The sequence below is a fragment of the Phyllostomus hastatus genome, unplaced genomic scaffold, assembly GCF_019186645.2.
Source record: "Phyllostomus hastatus isolate PE091 unplaced genomic scaffold, TTU_PhHast_1.1 phas_contig_1162, whole genome shotgun sequence".
Taxonomy (NCBI): domain Eukaryota; kingdom Metazoa; phylum Chordata; class Mammalia; order Chiroptera; family Phyllostomidae; genus Phyllostomus; species Phyllostomus hastatus.
Window position 1 is genome coordinate 5,514,180 of NW_025333537.1, and position 25,624 is coordinate 5,539,803.

General features: G+C 53.7%; 1 protein-coding gene across 1 annotated transcript in view; it reads right to left on the minus strand.

Moving 5' to 3' along the window:
• FBXW8 (F-box and WD repeat domain containing 8) overlaps positions 1-25,624 on the minus strand; it is a 104,714-nt gene that overhangs the window by 10,558 nt on the left and 68,532 nt on the right. Inside the window, exons 7-8 of the mRNA XM_045842421.1 lie at positions 24,517-24,723; positions 6,731-6,858 (exon numbers count right to left, since the gene is read on the minus strand). Of these exons, the coding sequence (XP_045698377.1) occupies positions 6,731-6,858; positions 24,517-24,723 (335 nt within the window). The remainder of the gene's footprint in view (positions 1-6,730; positions 6,859-24,516; positions 24,724-25,624) is intronic.

A 25,624-nucleotide genomic window follows, 5' to 3' on the forward strand; every position in this document is an offset into this window, starting at 1 on the left:
GGCCCGGCAGTTTCACTAAGCGGGACCTGGCCTTCAGCAGGACTTTTATCCAGAACACAAAGGGAACGAGCAAGAAGGCATTAAAGTGTAGGCTTAAAAAGATGACCAAAATTAATCAAGAAAACTAGTATTTTTTTAAAAAAGAAATCAATACCTGATTCTGTTTAGTCTCACTGAACCCGGGCTATTGAAGAGGATTTTAAATATAACCTTACATGCCAAAATCAATAGCTTTATCTGTATAACACCGGCGATGGTGTTTAGTGAGTGATCCATTTGAAAGAGCAGCTAGAAAACCAGCCTGGCTTAATCCAGCTAGGCTATGCTGAGCGCTCTCTGCTCGAAAGCCCTGTCCCCGAAGTTCCCGCCTCTCTGTACACGGCGCAGAAAGAGCCACCAGGTCCCTCGGACTAACCTCCCAGCCTCCCTGGACCTGCTTCCTCCACCAGGCCAGCTGTGCACGGCCTGGAAGAGCTCCGCTCCACCAGAAGTGCCGCGACCCCCAGCAAGCCGGCCCGCTGCCCCTACCCCCTGTGGACGCAGTCACGTGTACAACACCGGAGTAGTAGGGCACAGGCCCCAGGCTGGAAGCACGGAAACATTTAGCTTACCTCAATGTCCTTTAAACTTTAATGAGATAAGTACGCCTAGAAGAACCCCTCTATTTTACGGTCAGTTGATTTCAACAAAGGTGCCAAGACGATGGGGAAAGAACCGTCTTTTCAACAGACGATGCTGGAACAACTAGACACCCACGCGCAAAAGGTGAGGCTGCGCTCCCGCCTCACACCCGGTACAGAAATTAACTCCAAGTGCATCGTGGCCTCGTTGTAAGAGGTCACAGTACAAAAGTACAAAAATTTTGTGATTTTTTTGTCAAAAATACAAAAAGTCTTTGAAGAAAACAGGAGTGAATCTTTGTGAGTCTGGGCTCAACCAGCAAAGGGCTTCTTCCATAGGACACCAACAGCATAAGTAACAAAGCAAAAAGAGATAAACTGAACTTTGTCAGAATAGAAGTTTTTGTGCTTCAGAGGACACCGAGGAAATCAAAAGACGACCCACAGAACGGGAATAAGTATGCACAACTCGTACCTGACGAGAAACTGAAATCTGGAACATATAAAGAACTCTTACAACTCAGTAAATGAAAAGACAAAACCCAATTTAAAGCCTGGACCAAGGATATGAGCACGCATGTGTCCGAAGAGGCCAAGAAACACACGGAAGGAAGGTCGACATCACCAGCAACCGGGAGAACGGAAGCGAAGACCGATGGTCCGACGGTCAAAGACGAGGGGAGGCTGGGCGGGGGCGAACGCACACAGTGATGCACGGAGGGTGTGCCACAGAACGTGACACCTGAAATCTCCATGCTCGCACTGACCAACGTCGCCCCAATAAATGTAATGAAAACGGGAAAAATCACAATGCGATAGACAGCACCTGGTGCCCACAGGACGGCTGCTGTCGGGCACAGACGCACTCCCGGTGAGGACGTGGGGAAGCGAGAGCCTCAGGACAGCTGCGCAGGACCGGGGCCTGGCAGGCCCTCGGACACGCTCGCCTGGAGCCGCCGCACAGGCCAGCAGCCCCTTTCCTGAGCACACGCCCCGGAGAACTGAAAACGCACGTCGGCACGACGTCTGCGTGTGAGTGACAGCGGCAGCACCCGCGGTGGTTCAAGAAAGGGGGCCACCCGCATGCTCTCCCGCTGATGACCGAACAGGTGCATGTGGTCGGCTCCCACAGAGGAGTGCCGTCTGGCTCTGAAAGGGACGGGGCGGTGACCTGTGCAACAGGTTCCACTCACAAGCACGCCGAGGGGAAGCAGCCGGTCAGCAAAGGGCACGTGTTGTGTGATTCCATGCATACGAAATGCTCAAAACGGACAGACCCACGGACACAGAAGCAGTGCGGCGGTCGGCTGCCCGGAGCTGGAGGGGTGGGGACAACGGAGACCGGCTGCCAGCGGGTACCAGGTTCCCACGTGCAGTGATGCAAATGTCCGAGAATTCACTCGTGAACCCTATAGCGGATTATACAGTTTAAATTGGTGAATTGTAGGTATGGAATTTTACCTCGGCCATGTTGCTAAAATTTTAAAAATAAACGAGATTACAGAGAAAAAGCAGTGGGGTTTGTTGGTTCTGTGGATGTTGCCTTGGCAACCCAGTAACAACCTGACATAGGCCCTCACCCCCAACTCTTATTTTGAGTCTTCCCAGCAGAGCAATGATAAGATTCTCCATTCCAGATCCCTGGACCCATCGGAGAGGAGCCAGAGGATCACAGGTGAGGACACTGAGAGCAGCAGCCCGGAAGGGGCCTCACTGAACACAGCCCTCTGCTGCCGATTACAGCATTTATTTAAATCTTCTCAAGGAAAGCGAGAGTTCTGATTCCGGCCAAGACGGAGTAAGCCCAGCATTGCTCTGTCTTCTGCCGACTGCAACCAAGCCCCCGGACAAAACGCAGGAGGCAAAGGCCCGAGGGCTCTGGGGAGCGAGGTCGAGAGGGCGGCTTGTGGAGAAGTGGCCATGCGGGGAGAGGGTCCCCTCCCACAGCCTCGCCCGGAGGGTGCGCTCCGGGAGCAGAGCTGTGGGTGCTGAGGAGCCACAGCGCTGCGAGAGGCTCCACCTCCTGAAGAACCAAGAACAGGGGCCCCTGAGGTGGAGGGATCGTGTGGCTTTGCGCCAGAGATGTGGCCCTAGTCCCAGAGCTGCACGGGTGGGGGTAGCAGCGAAGGCAGACGCAACTCCGAGAGAAGCCCCCTCTTTGGTCGGAGGCCCAGAGGACAGGGCCCCCGAAGGCTAGAAAGGCGGGGAGGGGGAGAGGAGCCTGGAGGAAGGGCGCCTGTGTGTGTGAGCCCCGGAGACCCCGGGCTCCTCTCCGAGCTGTGCCCGGCAGATCCAAGGCCGCGCAGCGGGGCTGTGTGAGGACCCGGCAGAGACCGCCCCGCCGCCCTCCCCGGCTAAGCCCCCAGTGGCGTCTGTGCGGACGGAGCCGGAGAAGCATCGCAAAGGCTTCGGGCATGGAGCGGACCCTGGGGGTCACCACCCACGGACGGGAAGACAGAACCTGCCGCCTGGGCCTCCCCAGGGTGGCCACCTGCCTTAAAGAAAACATCAATCTCAACAGTCCTCAGAGGATTAGATAAAAGGGCCCAAGGTGGACACGATATAACATTAAAAACAGCCAAGATACAACCCAAAGTTACTTGACACACCCCTCCCCACAAAAACCCAGGAAAATGTGACTCCCGGAAGAAGAAGAACTAGCAGATGCCAGCCCTAAAACCACCCCAGCCTCAGGGGTCATTAATGACTGTAAAGCAGGCACTGCAGCTACCTTTCAAGAGGTAAACGTCAAATGGTAAGAAAGAATGACATTCAGAGCAGAGAAACAGAAACTATGAAAAAGAAATGAATGGAAAGTTTTGAACCCCAAAACACAAAATCTTAAATAAAGAAAGTCGCCATGTGGGTGCGTCAGCGGAATGGAGACGACGGAGGAAAGAATCAGTTAACCTGAAGTTAAACCACCGACGCGCGCCCCCCCGAGAACAGGAGTCCAGGGGACCACGGACAGGGCCTCAGGGGCCCGTGGGCCAACAACAGGCCTGACGCTCGCATCGCCGGAGCCCCATAGGGAGGAGAGAAAGGGATCAAGGCTGGAAAAAAACACTTGAAGAAATAACAGCCAGGCACATCCTACACTGGGGACATTTACAGGACCGAAATGCCCAGTGGGCCCCCAAAGAGAAGTTCAACTTGAACTCTTTCCCATTGACTTTCTCTTGGCAACCCATTCAAGCTTCTCACAGATATTGTAATTCCTAAGCTATTAATTCACTTTCGCCTTCATTGAACACACACGCTTTCATGTGATTGACAACACCATTGATGGTAAGAAGCACCATCACTTTGGGTGACATTGTAAAATTCTGCCAATCAGTTTTAAGGTGCCATTGTAAAACACACATCCCGGTTTCACAGGAGTGAGACTGCAAGGTAAAAAGGTGGGCCCTGGAACAAACATAAAACACCCCGGGTGCAGTGCCCCCTGAGCTTCCCACCCCGACGCCTACTGTCCGCCGCTCCTCCGCCAGCCTCGCCCGTCGCTTCCTTCCTGGTTTTGCAGGAAGAGACAACGCGGGCATTTAGGAAAACTCATCGATCCACAGCATTAAAGCTCTTGGGCAAAGCCCCTGCCTCCTCTTGCTTCCCATCCCGGGCCCCAGCAAGGGAAAAGCACAGCCCAGCGACAACCCGGTTTCCACCCAGATCAGACTCTGGGTCTTCATCAGACTCCGCCCCTGTTTTCCCGGAAAGGGAGGCAGGCTAGGTGACCTGTTTGCACTTTCCATTTCAGCCTATTTCTACGCCCCGACCCGAAGAAACTCCTTATACATTCTACCCATGTTTGCAAACTCAGGCTGATGTCCTTATTTTAATGAAAAACTATTTTTGTCTTAATCTGGGACAGTTTTATGTATCTTTCGAGGTCATTTCATTTTCAAGTTATTTATAAAGTACTAAGAGAATGCATTGGAAATTCAGGGGGTTTTTTAATTAAAAAAAAAAAAGAAGAAAGGAGGTTCCAGGTTTTAAAAACTGCACCAGCCGGGAAGTCACAGCCACGGATGGCGGTCCCTTCACAGCACCTGGCCCCTCCCTCCCACCTCTGGGATGGAACACAAGCCGAGTGAGCCTGGGCGTGCGTGGCCAGCCACTAAGCCTTTGGAAAAGAAAAAAACCACAACAGCATTTCCCTCTACTACATTTAAAAGTTCAGATTTCTTACTCTTTCCTTTTTCCAGATGTGCCATTTCTAACCCTTTCAAACTCCACGGCGCGCGCACACGGCTCCCGACTCAGAAACAACGCCCTCCCGTGGGAGGCCGAGTCCCTGGCACCCCGGCAGTGAGCAGAGAGCCGGCACCGCCCCGATGGCAGGCCACTTCGGACAGTCCCTCCCCAGCCCCAAGGCACTAGTCTGTTCTTTACACCCACAGCGACGGAGGGCTTAAGAAAAGTAACACTGGCTTGCTGGTTAAAATGGACTTAGCCTGGTGAATCTGGACTGCAAAATGACCAAGAACCTCTACACCGAGCATTTCACTGCTCCCCTGGCCGCGGTGGCGTCACCAGGCAGCCTGGCTCCGCAGGAGGGAGTCCGCCCTCCTGAGCACGCACCCTGCGTGCACACCCCTCGGCCCGGCAGTCCCGGGTGCCGCTGACAGTGGCCACGCCAGTCCGGCTCATCTGCTCCTCCACAGCCAGCTGGGCTGGGCTACGCAGAAAGCGGAGGGCTCTCTGGAACGCCATCTTGGTTTCCTGGGAGTCTGGCTGTGGTGCACCACCTAAACGGCCCTGCTGTAAACAAACTCTGAAGCGCGACCTACAATCCCGAACCCTCCTGCTGGCTGCCCCAAGTGCCCCCTGCACTTGCTCTCCTGGAAAGCGAGCAGCCGCGCGGCCCCTGTGGGCTGATGCTATCGGATAAGCTTGGAGCCTTTGTGTAGCTCAGTCTGGAAACTAAAACGTGAGAGCAAAACTACAAACCGATGTGTTTCGTTTACTGGGACACATGTGCGGCCACTTACCAAGTCTATTTTTTTTTTTAAGAGAAAAACTGGACACAGTGAGTTCAACGCTCAGGCCTCAGAAATACCAGCCATTTTAGGAGGCTCTGAGAAAAAAATGACCAAGTATGTCCTTTGAGGAAAGCACGCTCGCATTTTCTTTTGGCTCAAAGGGAAGGGGGTGGTGGAGGGGTGAAGGTCGGGAGCTGAAAATATTATTTGACTAAACAATTATTTGTTGCAAGCTGCTGCACTGGTGTGACAGAGATCCAGGGTTTGGCACGGAGGAGCGCCGCCTCGCGATCTGACCCCCCCACCGAGCAGCCCGCCACCTGCAGCCTGGGGCCGGGCCCACGGGAGGGGTGCCCCGGCAGACCCTGGCCTCCAGCCACGCTACCTCTCCTCAGGGCACTGGATCAGACACGGCAGATAACCAGCCAAAAATTTCAAAAGGAAAAGACAAGACAAGGGGGAGAGGGCGTGGGGAGAGGAAAAAACCCCTAAAATTTGGACTCGGAGAGTCTTTTCAAACACTCTAATCCCTCTGTGCTGATGGTTCCTGCAGCGTCCGTGGCTGGCACTGGACCCCGGACGGGGAAAAGCTGACTCCCGCAGCCGACGCGTTACAGGGAAGACTGCTAATCACCTAAATGGAAACTGGAGTCTGCTCACACGAAGTCTCTGCCCCCATCACCAGAGGGACGCTGCCGTGCTCTGAAACACACTCTCGACATCATCTGGCAGGCAACCCTATTTTGCTGAACATGATTCATCCCTTAGGTTATTGTTTTTAATATTCAAAAGTGAGCTTTTAAATGCCAAACAAATTTTGCAGCAGGGAGACAAAAGATATTCCAAGGGGTCTCACTGGACCTTCCACCAACTGCGTCCACCAAATGGCTTAAAAGACAACCCTCCCGTGGTGCTGCAGAAGCGAGGCAGAGGCAGCCCCATCCAACCATTACCTAATGCAAGACCCTGCTCTCCATGCTCACAGAAACAGCGTTCACGGGTCGGGCTGAACTCGGGTGGGCGAAGCTGGGGGGCGAGGGGGGGCGGGGAGTATGACCGCAGCGGAGCAAACCGCGCAGGCTGCCACGGAAACCGCTGCGGCCACAAAGCCTGCCCATCCCTCAAACGTACCTCCTGTCCCTGTTGCCGCTGACCATGAGATTGGGAGGGCTGTCCCTGAGGTTGACGCACGTGAAGTCGCCCAGCGCGTTGCCCAGCTTCGAGAGGCAGCGTTCCACGTCCAGGCTGTAGACCAGGATCTAGGGGGGAAGAGCACACGCAGGGGCCCTGTTACACACGGCAGGCCCCCACCCCACACACTCCGTTTCAGCCTCGTCCAGGGCGGCCCACCACCTCGGCTCCTGTGAAAGGTGTTCTGTTCTGCCCCTACACACCCTGGCCTTCTCCAGGTGATGCGACTGTAGGGGTGTGGCTGTTAAATGGCCAAAGGAAACTCAAAAGAAAACACAGGACAATCCAGAGAGTTCCCCGGCCCAGGGTGCAAGCAAACTCAGAGGACATGCGTGGAGAGGAACGCCCGAGGAGGAAACAAGGCTTCCCGGGTTCCTTCCCCGCACAGAGAGAGGTGTGGGCGCTGAGGTCGGGGCTGCTACTGGTGGGAACGAATGGGAGAGTCGGCAGATCCAGAAACGCGCAGCTGAGCCAGCGTGGGCGCTCTCTGCCCTCTGGCTGTGTTTGTAGCTCAGGAGGTAAAAGCAAGGACAGCACAAGCATCCAGGGGGGTGCAGCTTTCAGTTTCCCACCAGACGCTTTCCTTCAGACTAGCCACAGACCCAGTCCCCAAGTCCTGGCCCGATGTTCCTCTCTCCGGTCACTCTCCACTCGCTGGTTTTAAGAAGCTCCGTCCCATACGCCCTGGAGGCCAATGAGGAGGCGTTCTCGACCTCTAGACCACGCACTTGTTAAACTTGCACCCTTCCGTGCCTTCTCTCCAGCGAAAAGAAAAAGGATGATTCATGAATAATCTTTCTGGAGATTATTTAAGTCTTTTACTACAAAAACATTTTAGTAATTCAATTCAACTTCATTAACATTAAATGCCGCTATGGGGCATTTACGGGAAGTACTGAGGACCCGGTTCCTGCCAGAAAACTCACACAGTTCGAAGCCTGCTGGTTCACAGAGTTCTGTGTGTACGCTCCGCTGGGCTGATCGTGGGGTGAAAACCGATCACCGAACTCGGAAGTTTCAATGTTTCATACTTTGTAGAGAGATTCTCTGCCCTTAGCACACACAGAGAGCATGCTTTCTTTTTCCTGTTGGCCTATTTATTCGCTTACCAAGTACTAGTCCACAGGTTCTTGCTCCAGTACTGAGAAACTAATGCCATAAACCGTCTCCCCCTTGAACTCCATCAATCTCAATGTCAACACACATTTCTAACAAGTGAATCTTGGGAAATTCCTAATAGCCCAGGCAATACTGAAAAAAAATTTTTTAAGATTTTATTTTTGTATTTTTAGAGAGGGAAGAGAGGGAGAGAGAAACATCAATGTGTAGTTGCTGGGGGTCATGGCCTGCAACCCAGGTATGTACCCTGACTGGGAATCGAACCTGTGACACTTTGGTTCGCAGCCTGAGCTCAATCCACTGAGCTACAGCAGCCAGGGCGCGACACTGAAATTTAACCAACTATATTTATTGCTTATGGCATCTGAAAGAGGGTGATTTAAAATTTTAAAATGCCTTGTTAATCCATAAAGACTACAGAGAGAACATTTTATTTTTTTATTTTCATGCAGTTGAAAATAAAGGTTTCTATCAATTGTTGACAAATTTTCAACAATTCTAAGATATCCAAAATAAGATTATTTCTCCAGGTAAGAACACAGAAATCATCAGATCTTCTATCTTCAGCAAATAACCTTAAAACTGAGCATAAAATCTGCTCCTGGACAGAAAAAAAATTAAAAGCAGCAATTTCATGGTCCAACATAAAAGTGATAGCTTGCACTCATCATTAGAATAACCCTATAATTAAACTTCTAATAGGGTTCTTGAGCTCAATATCTTGTTTTTTAAATAGTTCAACTTCTATAGCATGAAGGCAGGTCTTTAAAATATGAAATGTCCATGGTAAAGACACAAATTACAATCTGACATTGAGTCCATTCCTATTCTTGACCTTTTCTGGGAGTTCTTTCTTTCTTGACAAGTGGATGGGTCACATCTGAGGGAAACAGTGAGGTCTCGTCCCACTCCAAGACGACTCTGCACAGAGACATCCAAGTCAGCTGTCAGGAGTCAAGCACTTTCTAAGATGTTCAATAATTCACTGAGCCGGAGCTACCCGAAGAGGACCTCCATCACGCCGCTTAGTTAAAGACCACAGAGATTAGAAAGCACATTACCCCTACCAGGGGCGGTTCTTCCCCGTTACAAGTCCCCTAACGACCTTTACCATTCCTCCCCCTCCCTCCCGCACTCTCTCTCTTTTAATAAGGGTGAGCAAATGGGACTTCATTTTATCTGATGGCCACAGACTGGTGAGATTAATTATTCATGCTCACCCTCTCCCTCTCGTTAAGTCCATGCATTAGACTAATTTTTCTCTTTGTTGCCCTGCTTGGGTGAACCCCAACCCGTGGCCACGCGCCTCACTCTCGGAGGTGTGTGGGCGTGCTGGGAAGAAGGGAACAACTACCCGTAGCTAAAATCTTGGAGAAAAGATTCTGCACTAATGTGACCACCAAATCAATACATGTTGCTGGGATTTTTTTTTTCCTTTAAGTACCAAGTGGATATTACAAAAGAGCTTCAATAGTGATTACAGGGCAGATTTTTTCCAGGAGGCAGATGGCTCTGTAAGAGTTTTCTAGGACGACGAGGCCCCGCCAGGACTGGTGTGTGCACTCGGCCAAGCCCACGGCAGGGGGTGCCGTGTGCGGAGTGAATGGGCGGCGCCCCACCTCGGGCGCTGGCCTGCCGGCGGACCTCGCAGGTGCCCGGGGCAGCACGCACTGTTTGAGCAGAGCATCCTCTCAGTCTGTCTGTCTTTCTCTTCCTCGAGATCTCGGCGTCGTTTTCACAGATCCTGGTCTTGGAACCCTAACTTTCTATTTTGTTCCCGTTAATCTAACGGAACAGAATTCCGTAACAAAAGGTGGTGACCTCTGTCTGTCCGTCTCTCAGGAATAAGTGCGTGCACCGCTGAGCGTGTGCACTGCCGGCCCCTTCTGCACGCGTCTGTCCCGTGTCTGTCTCCCCCTCCCCCCCCGAATGTGCGCATACGATCACTCTCTTCCGTGACTGCAGTCACTGTCCTACAGTTTGTTTTCTCTTCTAAATGGCATGCGAGTTCTTCCCCTGTCAATACCTTCGGTAAATCTCGTTGTTTTCCCTGTGGAGACTCAACTCCACACTGACGGATGTCTGTTTCTGACTCTGAGAGGAGATAAACAACTCTGCAATCCTCGCGAGAGCCTGTCCACAACACCGTGAGTGCATCGGTCATCTTTACACAGCGGGCCCTGGAACGACCGGGACGGCGATGACGTGCAGAGGCCTCCACCTGCTGCCAGCGGGTGTGCGGCCCCCAGCTGTCCTGCCCCCAGCTGTCCTGCTCCTGCGTCTGTGGGACCGGCCCCTGTGAGGAGACCCACCCTACAGCCACGTCCCAGCAGCTGGTGTTGCAGGCAGCGGGGACAGTGTGTAGAGTCAGGAGGGAGGCAGCAGCCGGGTCAGGGAAGCATCAGCCACTGCCCAGGTGCAGGCGGGCTCTGCGCCACCCGGGGGTGACCCAGGGGTGACCCAGACCAGTCAGTGCCTAGGACTGTCTTTCCAACCAAACCATGAAGGGAAGAGCGGAGAAGCGGCCCCCGTCCCTGCAGTGGGCAGAGCTCAAGGCGAGGCAGCGCCCGCGTTCCCCAGGAAGAACTGGTGTCGGCCCCGCAAACCCTTCCTGAACCGGGGGCTGCGCCACCACCACCATGAGGCCGGACCGCCCGTGTGCAGAAATTGCCACGGAGAGATCGCAGGGACTCGCGGCCTCAGGCTGCCGGTCATGTGCTGGTGAGCGAAGGGCGGGCCCCGTCTGGGTGTTCCGTGGTTACGTTCCCTCGCATTCACTCACCCGCCAAAGGCATCGTGCCGACCGCGCTATCAACCCCGGCAGCTGCTCGCCCCTAAGGCCTCGGCGTGGCCCTTCCAAAGCTGTGTGGCGCGGCCAGAGGCCTCTGACAAGACAGAGCATTCCGAGAGGCGTCGTGAACTAAAGCTGCTGGACTGAAGCTGGGTGAAACACGAACGTCGGGGGAGCCTGACTGGAACGCCTCGGGCGACAAGATCTGCCCACCTTGTCTTCAGGTCCCCAGACCCACCCCCAACGCCCCACACAGAGCTTGCCTTCTGAGGGGGAAGCCACGACGAGAAGCCGCCGAAGTCTAGAGAGCAAAGCGAACAACCCCACCCCCCACCTGCGTCCCGGCCGAGGTTACTCTGTGCCCGTGAGGTGTCCTCACACACGGGGAAGGTGTCCGTGTCTACACCCTCGCCTGGGCTGCGTCCCGGGGGCCCTCGTAAACCGTGCACGCGCCACCTCCGACTCTTCCCCAGACCCGTGGTTCTCAAGTGCCGGAGGGCAGGAGTCGCCAAGGAGCCTGTCACGTTGGCAGGGCAGCGGAGGCTGTCACCGAGCGCCCTGCCCTGGGTTGTAACACACTGCCCAGGGCTTTGACTGGACCTTCCCTGGGAAAGGAACCCTCTCGTTCGTTCTTGCAGCTCTGAGCAAAGACCCAGCACGTGCCACGTGGGCAGCTCACAGCCTGCTGGGTGCGCGTGCTCAGGAAGGCCTAGACCTCCGGGACACGATGCATGCTCCCATTCCTTTTTCTGCTTAACAGCCCCCTGCACCCCATTTCTGGATGTCTAATCTTGCTGCTGGCTTGGACACAGGAACCACCTCATCTGACTCAAAACAGGAACAGGCTCCACAGAACTCGTTCCATAACACCCGAGTCTGGAACCCCAAATAGTGTCTGTCCAGTTCTGACAGCAGGGCAGACTGCGGTGTCTGGAAAGCCCCCTGTTCACAAACACCAACGACGCTAGATAAGATTCAGTGTATCAGCACCCACCCCTTCAGTTTATCTGTCTGACTTCTACAGAATCGGAGAAATTCAGAGGAGCCAGAAACGGCGAACACTAAAACCAGAGAGGGAGGCGGGCTCTCATGCAGGGGTGCTCTGGGACACCCCCGGAGCCAGGAGCCGGGAGGGCTGGGGGACAGGAGGCCAAGGCTCTAGCCGGCCGGCCCCACGTGAAACACAGCGCTGCAGCCTCCGCGTGCAGCCAGGGCCCCCACACAGCCAGGTGCACTCAGCAAGAAGCAAGTGCGGGGGAAAGTCTGCTCCCTGGTGAAGACAGCCCAGCCGGCAACTCGTCTGCCTCAGGTTCCGCTCAGGACGGGAAACGTCTGCCCCAGGGGCAGGCACAGATCTGCCCTCGCGCAGGTTCGGGGCTGAATTTACACCAGCGGGGAGGCCAACCCGCCCCCCCCACCCGCCCCCCGATCAGTTTCCAGTTCTTCCAGGTTGGTAGAGTGGCCCCTGGCACCTGGAAGAAATGTTCTCAGGAGGAAGACCTGCTCAGTCCAGGTTCCTTCGGAGATCAGCCAAACATGAGCTCATAGTAAAAACAAAGTTCCAAATACAGAAAGAAACAGCTCATCATAAGTGACAGGCAGAAAACAGACAGAAGAATTAGGCCTCCAAGGGTATCAGATAAAGAAAATGTTTACAGAAATAAAAGAGGGTAGGGGTCAAAAGCAGAAAACTGACTGTCAGCTTTGAAAAACAACACAAATAGACTTTCTAGAAATGGAAATGCCAACGAATGAGTCACACAAGCAATGAAACAGGGTCCAAGAGAGAACGTTGCGAACTGGAGGACGGATCTGAAGAACTCACTCAGAAGGCAGTGAGCCCACAGAGTCGGGGAGGCAAACACGAATGCGCCGCGGACAGTGCGGGCGGACGGTGCGCTGGCCCGGCCCCACGGAGCCCGACTCCAGGCGGAGAGAACGGAGAGAACGGAGAACTCGAGGGGGCGGAGAGCTCCAGCAACGCTGGGGTCCCTGCACCTGAAGGCGGGAAGCGTAAGACGTCCCAAACAGGAAAAACAGAACTAAACCCACACCTGGAGACATCAGAGAGAAACCCCCAGAACCCAAGACAAGGACGAGGTCGTACCAGCAGCCGAAGGAGTGGGAGCCGAGAAGGAAAGTAGGTGGACGGCCACCCTCTGGCAGCACCGGTGGAGGGCGCAGCCAACGGTCTCTTCCCGGGCCGAGAGGAAAGAGCCGTCAGCCTAGAATCACAAAGGCCTGGCCGAACTACCTCACTGAGAGGGAAATAATGATTTTGTTGTATGAAAACACGACGGACACCTGTGGCTAAGAGACCCTCAGGAAAGGAACCTCTCACGAGTATATTTTCAGAAGACAGAAAATCATTCCAGAAAAAGAAGGTCAGAGATGCAGACGGACTCGTGAGCAGAAAGATCCGGGTACCTGTGCGTAACAGGACACACATGCTGACCGTGCGCCACCGCCGCAGCGCTGATTTCGGGGGAGGTGAGCAGAGCACGCTCTGTCTGGCCTCTACCATCCCAAACAGTGACGCGCCCTGACTCGGGGCCACACACCACGGCCGCCAGGGCCGGATGCACGGGGGACCCCCAGCACTACGGTCCGGCGGGAGCAGAGGCTTCCGTGGACACACGCACCGTGCTCGGCTCAGGGGGGCCCTCGGCACACACTTCTCGGGAGAACGGGTGCCTGCTCTGCGTCCCCGCCGCGCCGGCCATGCAGGGCGGCCGTGCCCCACGCACGCGAGTGAACGCACGGCGTCGGGGTGCTTTCCACCCGCAGCCACAGGCTGAGCTGCTTCAGGAGCGGGAGGGACAGTTTCATCCGGTAGGATCTTGAAGTACCAGACTAACAACGCTCATTTAAAAAAAAAATAAAGGACACAAAGAAAAGACCTCCCATCGTTGGGGCGGAATTTACTCAAGTTGTCGTTCTGACCCAACTTAAATACGACCCACGAAACGTGGTCAAAGATCTCACTACAAAAAGTGGGGTGTCTGCGGAGTGATGCTCACGTACAGAGGTAAGTGAAGCGCCCCTACAAATTCACAGATGAGCTAAGATTAAAAAAAAAAAACAATGAGAGAGACAGACAATTGGGAAGGGAGAGGGAACCAGTGAGAAAAGAGTAAATCATACACAAAACATCCAATAAAAAAATAAAAAAGCAGTTAATATACATGAATAATGGATGTCTGATTTGAAAGCAGTTTACTCCGATATGATGTAATTTTTGACAAGCAGCCAGAGAGACTATTTTGTAAGTCCTCACCAGAGACAAGTCAGAGCGTGGGGCTTGGTAACAGGCGTATCTGTGAACATGTGGAAAATGACTTTCACCACCCTCCCAAAGGTGACTCTCTGTTGGCAAACACAGCCCTGCCTCTCAGGTGCACTCAGCAGCGGCCACCAGCAAGACGCGGAGCTGGAGGACACGGCGCCCTGACGAGCCCGGGCCGAGCGAGAGCGCCCCCGCACAGCCTCCCTGACACGCTCTGGCCCAGCCCGCACTCCCCCGCGGCACAGAGGGAGAAGCGGCCTGGGCCGCTTCCACGATTAAGTTTTAATTGGAGTGACAAGCCCGCGAGGCCAAGATCTTTCAGGGCTGGGACGGCGCTGCCGAGCGCCGCCAGGCACCGAGCCGGCAAGGCCCGCGTGCGCTCCCCTCCACCACGTGCCAATGCACCTGCAGCCCCCGCTGTTCCAGGACTGGACTCTGCCCGGGAAGGCACTGCCAATCACCGCAGACCGTGCCAAACGCGGGGCTTTTGTGATGTGGGCAGATGTCTACAAAGGACCAGAGCGAGGCCAGACCAGCACCTACTGTGACCTAAGCCTGAAAGGAACCCGGAGAGCAAGAGTGCGCTCTGGCAAGGACGCAGGCACACGCAGTCCAGTCTCCCCCCTCGTCCCTGCCCCTGCACACGCACACACTCACGCACAGCACGGGCTGGAAACAGCGAGGGAGGCGGGTCTACCCGTGCGTGAGCGAGGATGCTCTCCGCTTTGCTCGGGGATCTCCCGGGGCAACCTGCCCCAGCCCTGGAGTAAGGATGAGAGGTGGCCACAAGGGGCTGGTTCGCAGACAGTAAACGACCAGGAAGTGTTTGAGGCCAGAGCCTTTTGTCCAGTGACAAGACTGTAATTATTATGTAAATGAGCGACTGAAGCTGAAAATCCTCACAGCTTCCTTTTATGCTCCCAACAGGCCCCATCACAGTGAAGAGCAGGGACAGTTTCAAAGCGCTTCACAAATATTAATGACATGTAACTAATCACAGTCCCCAGGAGGATAAAAAAAGTTACTATTAAATCTATTTTGTGCTGGAAGACTGAGGCTGCACACTATGGAGCGAACCCTTGAACGTGAAAGGCAACGTGGGTATCGTTCTTCAGGCGGGAAGGTCACGAGTGCGACGCCGGCAGGAGATCCAGGGCTGCACACCGGCCTGCGAGTCTGCTTCCCATTGACCAGCCGGGCAGCTGCTAGTCTGGCCCCAAGTTGGACTCAACAAAGGCTTAGAAGTGGACAGACAGGCTGAATGTTGCTGCACCCAGCAGCTGAGGCAAGTGACCGCTGATGGAAGAGAGTGAACACCCAGGAACACTGGGGGCCTCCGGCATAGGAGAGACAGTGCAGCCATGGCCCACCCCCCTCCCCCCGCCGCCCTGGGGGCCTAACGCCCTCAGCACCCCTCCAGGGGCACGACCGCACCTACAGAATGCTGTACCCAGTAGCTGCTGGGGACAGTCACGACCTGTCTGTCACACACACCCTTTCTGAATCTGTTCCGTTTGCTTCTCACACCCCGGACAGGAAGATGGACAAGTGCCCCGTCCACCTTTTGTGTAGAAAGACATGGGGGCTCAGTGACTAAATAACCAGCCCAAGCCACACGGTAGCAGCAGCAGCAGCGGAGGACGCACTCGGAGGGTCCGTGTCTGCCGCCGCCCCACGTGCCTCCTCCCGACTCCTGCAGAGACGGTTGCTGACAATGCTTAGCATCAACAGTGCTCGCCTATGGGCAGGACACTGCCGCGATGCTTCTCTCACCTGGTCCCCGATGCCACAGGTGTCAAACCCCGGACGTGGGTGTGAAGTTTTGGGACCAGTACGCACACCCAGGTGGGAGGGCTTCCAAACCCAGGCTCTTTAGCCCCCACCCGGCACTCAGCATCGGCAGCACTCAGCAGACACGCGGAGTCTCGGCCGCCCCAGAGTCCCTGAGCCCGCAGCCTTGGGGCCGGGCGCAGAGAGCCGTACCTGCCCGACACCTACCCTGCCTCCAAGCCAAAACCGGTTTCCACCACTAAAAAATGTTAGCCAATTCTGAGTGCTCACTGTCTGCCTCCCAGCTGACGCCCCTCTGCGTGAGAACAGTGCCGGGCAGCAACAGTGTCAAAATGGGACACGCAGGACCCGTGCGCCGTGCGGGCAGGGAAGGCGGCCGTCCGCGGAGAGCTGGAGCAGTTGGTAAGGCTCCTTCGGACAAGTGGGACTCTGCAGGAGCCTGTCCTGCAAGGACGAGGGCAGACAGGGGACAGGGAGTGTCGCTGCCTGTCTGAATACCCAGGGCAGTCTGCCCTGGGCCGAGGCTGGAGCACGGGCCAGGGAGCCCGGCAGAAGGCCTGCACCAGGGCCTGCCCACGTGCGGCTGCCGCTCTGACAAAACCCGAAAGGGACCGTGAGGAAGGGCGCCAACAGGTGGCAAAGAGACAGCAAAGGTGGGGCAGGGGCAGGGCAAGAGGGCTGGAGAGGAATTATTTCCATGTCTTTTTCAATATATGTTTTAAAACTTATTGTCAACACGAGATAAGAGTTCACGGCCCAGGGAAACGCCACAGGGCAGATCTAGAAAGGTCTGAGGCAATCCGGGCACTGGATTTGGTCCAGGCTCCGTCAGCGGTTCTCACGCGATGCCCCGGGCTGGAGCAGGAGAGGTGGGCAGCGGCTGGGGCCCAGGCCACGCAGGGCAGGGCAGCTCTCTGCAGCCGCTGCTCCGACGGTTCCAGGCCTCGTGCTGACACACCGCACACCTCACCACTCCTCCCAAGCCCCTCAGCGTGCGGAATGCGAGCGTTCGAATGTGGACGGGGCTGGAGTTTTCCTTCACCCACCTATGAAACCGGATTTACGCTGTAAATTAACAACACACTAAGACAATGCTTAAAAGAGTAACTCTGCGTCCATTAGAAGAATTCATCTGCAACTCAATAATTGATGGTAATTACAAGCACACTGTCTAACACAGTGCCTTACAGAAGATGAAAGCGCTGAGGAAATTAATAAATCATACTCATCTACACATTGGATAACAGGCAGAATTTCTCCACAATATTTTATTAGTCTCGTGTGAGGTGCTGTGTGTATCTGAAGTCGGTAGAACACCTTTGACACTGTGACATTCACACTCACTTAGGCCCTTCTCTACGGACCCTGCCCCTGCCCCCCCCCCCCCAAACCAGCACTGGCACCGGCAGCCTCCGCAGTCTGGAGACACGGCCAAAGTGCGCACCGACCCTGCCGGGCTACCTTTGTCCTCCCGAGCAAAGGCAAACATTTCCGACAGCCCTCCCCGTGATCCACATTGACTAAAACGCAAACTGATGTTTAACCCTGCAACAGACCTGCGTGCTGCCTGGGCCCGAGCGCGCCTGCAGGGGGAAGCCAAAGCCGTGCCCGTGCAGAAAAGCAAAGAGAAGCGAAGACCAACCCCACGTTCACAGGCTCCCACGTGTGCGGAATGGCAAACCAGGGTAGAAAGTCCACATGAGCAGCTGGGAAGGCCATTAGAAAAATTAGGCCCTAAATAAGATTCTGAGATTAATTCAAAAGCAAACCAGAAAAAGGCAATACTCAGCATACAGACACTTCAAGGTAACAAGGAGTCTTGTGAGCTCGCTCAGGGCTACAAGTTTACTCGCTGATCAGTGTTTCTGAAAATCAGAAGACAATACAAGTGCCACTGGTGTAAAGCACGATGCAACAAGTATGAGTGAAGACAAAAGATGTTTCAGACACAGAGCCAGGCCTCTCCACGAAAGCATTCGCTCCTCCAAGGCCATCAGGCCGAGTGACTCAGCAGCCGCTTGAACTTGCTGCATTAGTGCTGCAGAGCGCTAAGCTGGCCTGTCCCCGGCTCCCCCAAATGCATGCTTTCCAATCACTTCTGGGGAAATGAACCTGGTGAAGAAGCACAGACTGCCGTCATCATGACAAAAGGACCTGAGCCCAGCTCCCACACCAGCCCAGGGCACCTGTGCTCCAGCAGCCTGGCCACCTCTGTGCTGCCTCCTGGCCCCTGGGAGACCCTTCCTCCAAGCTGCCGCCTCTGCCTGAACTGCCCTCTTGCCCAGGCTTTCCTGATGAACTCCCCCCAACCCCAGGGCTGGTGGGCGTGGGGAGGTACTGGTGCTCAGTATCTAACAGGCATGTGACCTACCTCCCCATGTAAGTAACCTGCCAAAGGTTTATCTGGTTCAGCCCCCAATGGTTTTACCACTACCTTGACCCAGCAGAAAAGAGTTTTCCCCGTGTGTACTTTCTATAAGGTCACTGCTCCTGCTGGGGAGTCCGTCAGGACCGCTGGTGGCCCTACAGCCCTCTCCTCGTCCACCAGCAGCAGCCAGTAGCAGCCATCTAAGAAGTACTTTCCATAGACTCACTGTCGTGGCTGCGTAGGACATCAGAGGCGGGCAGGGCCTCAAAGGTGCCCAGGTCAGACGTTTTCTGTCTGTCCCGAGAGCCCCGAGGGCTCCGTGAGCTGCTCTAGGGTCCTCCCAATACATCCAGAGAATCTCGTGTCTTATGAAATTACAAACAATTATGTCACTTACTGATGCCATTTAAACACTAACACACGTACAAACCGCGTCTGAATGTTCAATCCCCATCTATTTATCCGTGTGGTTTTTCATGGCTTTGGAACTCAGCAAGTTCACGGTGAAGGTCTCCCTGCGACCCGGCGCGTGTCTCAGTGCAGAGGAAACAACCCTCCGTGGCTCAGCCGTCGATGAGGAACACGAGGCTGCAAGCCTGAGGCAGATGTCATGCCTGATTCATCCCTCCGCTTCCAGTGCCAGTCAGAAACGCAGCCTGTAGCACGTGCTCAATAAACAGTCACTAACAATGACAGTAACCTAGGCAACGAACACAGATCCTTCTGGTAGTCGACACCAGTCAATAACCTAGAAAACTGGTCTCCAAGAACTATTTTCCTAAGCTTCTCCGGGAATAAAGGAAAGATAAAACACTCTAACGGTTCACGGTGCAAGTGGAAAGGAAATTCGACATTTATTTTGTGAACTTTCAGCTTTAAATCACTCATCCTGCTTGGGAAAGACCGAGCTTCTCATCTTGCTCTGGGGTGGCATCCTGAACAAGCGAGGGGGGTGGATGCGTCTCCTGGGGCCGGACGGGAGACGGGGGTCGGCATCCACAAGCGCCTGTGTCTGATTCCAAAGTTCTCACAGACACACACTCCCAGCTGTGACAAGCGCAGGCAGCCAATCCCACGTCTTTTCACGTCCGCGTGATGGGAATGATTAGCAGGAGAGACGTCAGCAGCTATTCTCCAGCGTGATGCAAGCTGAGGAGGCAGCAGTGCCCAGCCGGCATCCTTGTGAGACATGCCGGCCTTCAGCATTGCTTCTTTGGCGTCTCCCCGATCAGGGCGTGCGCCGCGTGCGGCCAAGCACAGCCGGCCCTGAATGCCAGGCTGCCAGGCGCTCCAGAGCCACGTGAGGAAACAGGCCCGAGTGCACAGAGTGACGCTGAGAACCCCAAATGGGTCTCCCTCTCCCTCTGTGAGGCGTGAGACTCGTCATCGACATGATGCTCTGAAATGGGGCAATCCTATCCTCCAAGCCGCCACCTCTGAGGGCAAAATTTAACTCAGGGAGCAAAAAAGAATTAATAAAGATGATGCAGCATCACACACACGTTTTCCTGGGTGAAGAACTTCTGACAGATTCAGGGACTATGACACACAGGGACAAACCTCGAACGGACATCTGGGAACAAAGGTGGACAATGGAGCTGATGCTGGTGTCTGCACGGCAGCGTGCTGGGGAGCGGGGCCAGGGCAGCTGCTGCGGCACTCGCCTGCTTTCACAGTCGCATGCCACTCAGCAGCCGCTACCTTTCCGGTTGTGCACGCCACTCAAGTCTGAGAACCCAAGAATGCAATGGCGAAACTTAAGTATCCATTTTCATCTAAAAGTAAGAAAGCTCTGGGAAGCCCTTCTCACCACATGCCCCTTGCCCAGCATGACACAGGACGTGATGAAGAAGTTCCGACTTCCTGGCCAATCATTTCTGCCACCAGTAAGCACGGCCCTTAGGGAGACCTCGTTAGAGAAACAGCAGCAGGCGATGATTCCTCAGCCCCTTCCGGAAGCCTTCAGCCACCAGTGGCTCCCAATGGTGGGACAGCTCAATACTATTCTGCAGGCAAAGGGGAAGCTTAAACCACCTGATCACTTCAGCCAGGGTTCGAGGCCCGTGGATGCCAGATGGATGCCCAAAGGCATTGTGCCCTACCCCCTCATTTCACAGAAAAAGGCAAGTCAGCTTACCGACTGAAAAACCCGCAGGCTCTCCCTCCAACGGCACCAAATGCACCCAGAAGGACCACGCGTCAGTGTGGGTCACAGCCCTGTCCTACCTAACGGCAGCCCAAGAGGGCTGTCAGTCCCATCCCACTGGCTGTAGGTAATCTAGGTGATTACGATGGGCAATAATTCATCCCAAAGACAGAGCGCTACAAAATAATTTAATGAAGAGTAGGACCAGATGCATCTCTGCATATTCCTTCTGGCCTCATTTCGTTGTGATCTTTCTGGAAACTGTGAGAGAAAAGATGTCACAGAACTGCTAGGAAGATGGGGTGGACGACGGCGTCTGCCGCTTTCCGAGGGGCGCCGTCTACAGAGGGCAATGGCTGTCCGAATACAAAGGCGCAGGCCCCTCTGGCCCAGCAAGTCTCCTTTCAGGAACGAGCTCTCCAAATACACTCGTGGGGACCAAGTGCCGTCCGTCCACAACTGCCAGCAGCTGCGTGCAACCAAACATGTGGCAAGGGCAGAAGAACCAAAGGTGCACCCACAGGTGAAGTGCCGTACAGTTGCAAAAAAACAGAACAAAAAAACCCCACCAAACACCAGGCAGTTCTCTATTATGTAACAAGACATGGTGAAATGATTTGTAAGACTTTTGTTGCCCTGGCCAGTGGCTCAGCTGGCTGGAGCGTTGTCCCAGGCACCAAAAGGTTGCAAGTTCAATCCCTAGTAGGAGTGCATGTGGGAAGTGACTGGGAGATGTTTCTCTCTCACGTCAATGTCCCTCCCCACCCCTTAAAATTAATAAACATTTCCTCGGGTGAGGATTGAAAACTGAAAAGAGATTTTGTTTAAGGAAAAGGCAAGGTACAGAACAATAACATTTTACCATTTATGTCTTTTAAAAGGAGGGGACTGAGGGCACGTCTCAAAAACTCGCTTACACATGGGCACAACATCTCCGCAAGGATGTGCAGACACTGGCAACGCCAATCTGGCTCCAGGAAAAGCAGCCAGGTGGCAAGCTGGATGGAGTGGGAAGGGGTCATCCTATCATACACCCTTCCTCTTCGTATCTTCCGATTTCTAGGCAGATGCATTGCCTCATTTTAAATACTCTTTTTAAAAAAGATGTTTAAAGATCTGGTTTTTTAACAATGAAAATAGACAATAGCCATTTTTTATGACTTTACTCGGGCAGAGAAAATGCTGACAATTCCCAGTGTGGTCCCAAGGCCTGGCCTGTGAGCTTCACGAGCCTGGGAGTCTGCGCTGATGCACAGAGCTCGAACTCTCTGTGATCCCCCGAGGGGAGCCGGAAACGATTACACCAGCTGCACGCAAAAGCCTTCTCTTCAGGTTAAATAGATACGTTTTGCTCATTACTTGGTTTCATCTCCTAGAACACTGTTTATTAACAGAGCTGGGTTACTTGATAAGAACCAGTGTGTTGAAATCTGTGCGTAAGGCTGTTTCACGCTCCAGCGCCAGGAGCACATCCAGTGCCCTGCAACTATGTGGGATGAACACATGGTGTGCTGGCCGGCCAGATGTATGAATGAATTTGAACCATTATTATTTGATGCTCAGACAGCTGTGGTGCCTCTAAAATGCTAATGCGCTCATCACACATACAGCAAGGATATTCCCCAACTAACCCAAAAAAGCACCTCCGGAGTACTTCTCCAGGCAGAGAAACTTCAGTTCCCCACTCAGATGTCCTCCACATCAACATTTGGACTTCGCTGTCTGCTTTTATCCCGCGTAATCAATAATGGACCCCAGCTAAACCCCAGCTCTGCATCAGCTACAAACAGAGATAAACCAAACTCTGTTCTCATAAAGCCTTCATCTGATTCCGAGTTATCCAGGCCAGAGGCGCAGACACCAACCCCCAAGTGGACGCAGCTCCAGGCAAACTCTGCTGCAAACAGTCTCACACCAACTGCATCTGATGTGCCGGGACACACTGCCGGGCCGCAGCTCAGATGCAGCCAGAACACGGCGTCCACAGGCAAAGTGGCCCGGAGCGCCGCACATGAAACTATCTGGGAATGATGACAGTATATTACAGGATAGCAGCAGGGCGACGCGCTTAATCTACACAGGGATGTTACATGACCACTGAATTTCTTAAAAATGCAGGTTTTTCCAAGGAAGCAAAAAACCCATGAAACGCCATCAGGCGGGAAGCCCTGTGCCTGCAAAACTAAGGGAAGAGGCACAGACGGCAGCGTACCTCCCCTCCTGTCCGATGGACGCTCTGGACGCTCCCTGGACGCTCTCGCGTCGGGAAACGGCGCCTGCGCAGATTGAGCGCCGGCGGTAGCCGGCCACGCCCGCTGGGCCGGAACTTGGCGTCTCGCTCCGCTCACCGAGAACTCGGGAGACCAGCGGCGGCTGTCGGACCTCAAAGGACGCGTCGGCGCTTTCCAGCGGCACATTTACTTCCTTCAACTTAAAAATACCAATGAAACACACCAGTAACAAGTTATCTGGGACACCATAAACTTTTAAAAATGAATTTCCATAAAATTAAGGTGTTAATCAGCAGATTCTTATAGTTAATGCTTTTAACTGGGTTGAGAGTTTTCAGAGGCGTCCAAAGGCTGCTCCCAGCCGCGTTTGTGCGGAACGGCCCCTTTGAGTGGTTTCTCAAGTATCTCCATTAGAACTGTATCAAAATTTATGATGGTACAGAAATAAGTTTACTCAGATAAGTTAAAGAGAAATAGGAGCTGCCGGATGAAAAATTTATTAAAAATATGAAAAATTTAAACCAGGCTAGCATTAAATATATCCATCCCCTCACGACACTGAGAACTTGAGAGATAAATGAGATAACCTAAACTTGGAAGCATAATGGATGAGAAATGAAAAAGTAAATATTCAGTCTTTCTTTTCTGAACAAATGAGCTCACCAGGGATCAGAAAAGTTCCCGTAAAGCCCGAGAAAGAAAACAGCCTTAGGAAACCAACTGCTGCCCCTCCCCCGCCTCCCAGGAAGGCAAAACGCAGGAGCGGTATCATCACAGACTTTCCAGCTAACAGGCGCGGCTCCTGCCCCAGCCGGACAGCCGGCCTGGAGCGCAAAGAGGGCCCCTCCCCACATCGAGATTACAGGGAGCCACATGGGCTCCTGTGGCGCCGCCCTCCAGGATGAGGGATACACAGCTGGAATCCGGGGCGCTTCAGTTCTCTGAGCACTAAGTTGCAAAACCAGTGAACACCTGCACAAATGAGACCTGACCTCACAGGTGACTGATGTATTAGGGGAAACAGGAATGTAAAAGTCACAACCGGAGGCCAGAGTCGAACTGTGCGTGGTAGAAATCACGCGACGCACAGTGACCGCTAACTGTCACACGCTGAGCATTATGCTCAAAGCTTGACAAACACGGATTTGTCTAACCTGACAACTCCATGCAGTGGGTACTCTTATGAGCCCCCTTTACAAATGAGGAAACCGAGGCAGAAAGAGGGCCATGCAGCCTGCTTGAGGCCTCCTGGGGCAGTAGGTGGCAGGGCTGGGATGGACCGTGCAGGCCCAGAGCCCAGCCCTTCTCTGGTACTCAACACCACTGCTCGGGGAGGGGCCTCCTTCCTCAGGGGCAGGCTGCTGTCCCTAGAGTCACAGCCCTGGGAGTTTCTTCCTGGGGATGACGCCACTGCTGGCGGGGTCACGAGTGGCAAGTGGAGAAAAACCAAAACAAACCCGAACCTGATCCTCTCCCCTGATTCCGCTGGAGGACAGAGAGACACCCATAAATCAGCTGTGAGACTTTCAAGGCTAAGTACTTGGCCTACAGTCAAGATAGTAAAATGCTAAGCAGTGATAAAATTTAGTTATCATGCAAAGAATTTCAATTAAAAACTTTTCTCCTTGCTTCTGGCTCAAAAAGTATCAGAGGTACTTTTATGCACTATTGGTGAGAATGTAAATTTTGCATTTGGTGAGAATGCAAACATTTTTCTGCAGAGATTTGTGTTTTAGCACATAAATGTACCTATACATGCATGAATTTTTCCTAGACGGACACCTATTAGAAACTATTAATAGTTTCTTCTGTGGAGTGGGGCTGGCAGAAAGAAGGAGAAAGGAAACAATTACTTTTCATTTCATATCCTTTTCATGTGCTTGAATATTCCCCCCCACCCCCCATGTATCTCAGGGCTTTAATCTTTTAAACTGCCTTCTAAAACATAAAAACTGAGGCTCCGTTGCGTCAGCCGCACACCCCGCCTTCTATACCTTGTTTCCTTCGTGCACCCATCCCAGACTCTTCACTCCAAAGGCAGCCTGGGTGGCCGAGACGTCGAGACAGGTGGCAGGCTGGCCGTAGACGCAGTGCAGGGTTCTGGCAGAGGCGTCGGCCTTCAGCAGGTACACCAGGTCTCCAGCAGTGGCAACTGCCACCGGGTGCCTTTCGGTGTCTGGAACTAGTTCTAGGTAGTCAACCTGGAAAAGGACAGAGTTGTTTGTTCCTTTGGGTCCAGCTACAATTCCTCCTGACTTGCTCAAAGTTGTCTAGGTTCTGCTACATAGCAGTGAGAAGACCAGCGACCCCAAGGAAGAAGAGGGGCAAAAGCACAGTTCACAGGAAATGAAACACAGCTCTTATATAAAAGAAAAGATGCTCGTTGTTGGAGAAACACAATACACTCCCAGGAAGAGAAGTACGAAGTACAAATTCACTGAGATACCGTCTTCACCTGTCATGTCAGCAAAGACCCAATAGCCTGATGAGACCCAGGGCTGAAAGTGACGGGGACAACCACACCTCTGGGCCCCACTATGGCTGTGGGAAGCAGTCTGGTCCCACTTCTCCAGGGGGAAACCTGGCCACAACTTACCATAATGTTAAATGCACCTGCGCTCTGACCCAGCAAGTCCCTAAGATTATCCTTACAAATACACTCATATTTATGCAGAACGCTGTGTACAAGAGTACTTGCTATAGCATCATTCTGTCATCACTAAAAACTGGAAACAGTTTACCATGCGTTACTAAGGGACTAACTACCTTACAGCCCATCTGTGCGATGGAATACCACGCATGCAGTCACAGAGGCAAGCAGGGAGACACTCTGTACGACCCGATGCACACGGGACCCTCTCCCAGGTAAATCTGGGGGGAAAGCGTGGAAGCCAGGCAACAGGGGTCAGTGTGCTGGCGTGTGTGCGGGTTAACGGAGGAACTGTGTGAGGCACTCGGCTTGTATGTGCATGAGTCTTCTCGCTATGGCGGCTTTCAAAGTGGGGAGCAAGTTGAGGGACAGGGTGGAAGCGACACTTCTCACTGTGAGCTTTACTGGGTCTTTAAATTCTGAACCATGTGGGTGTAATAACTATTCAAAAA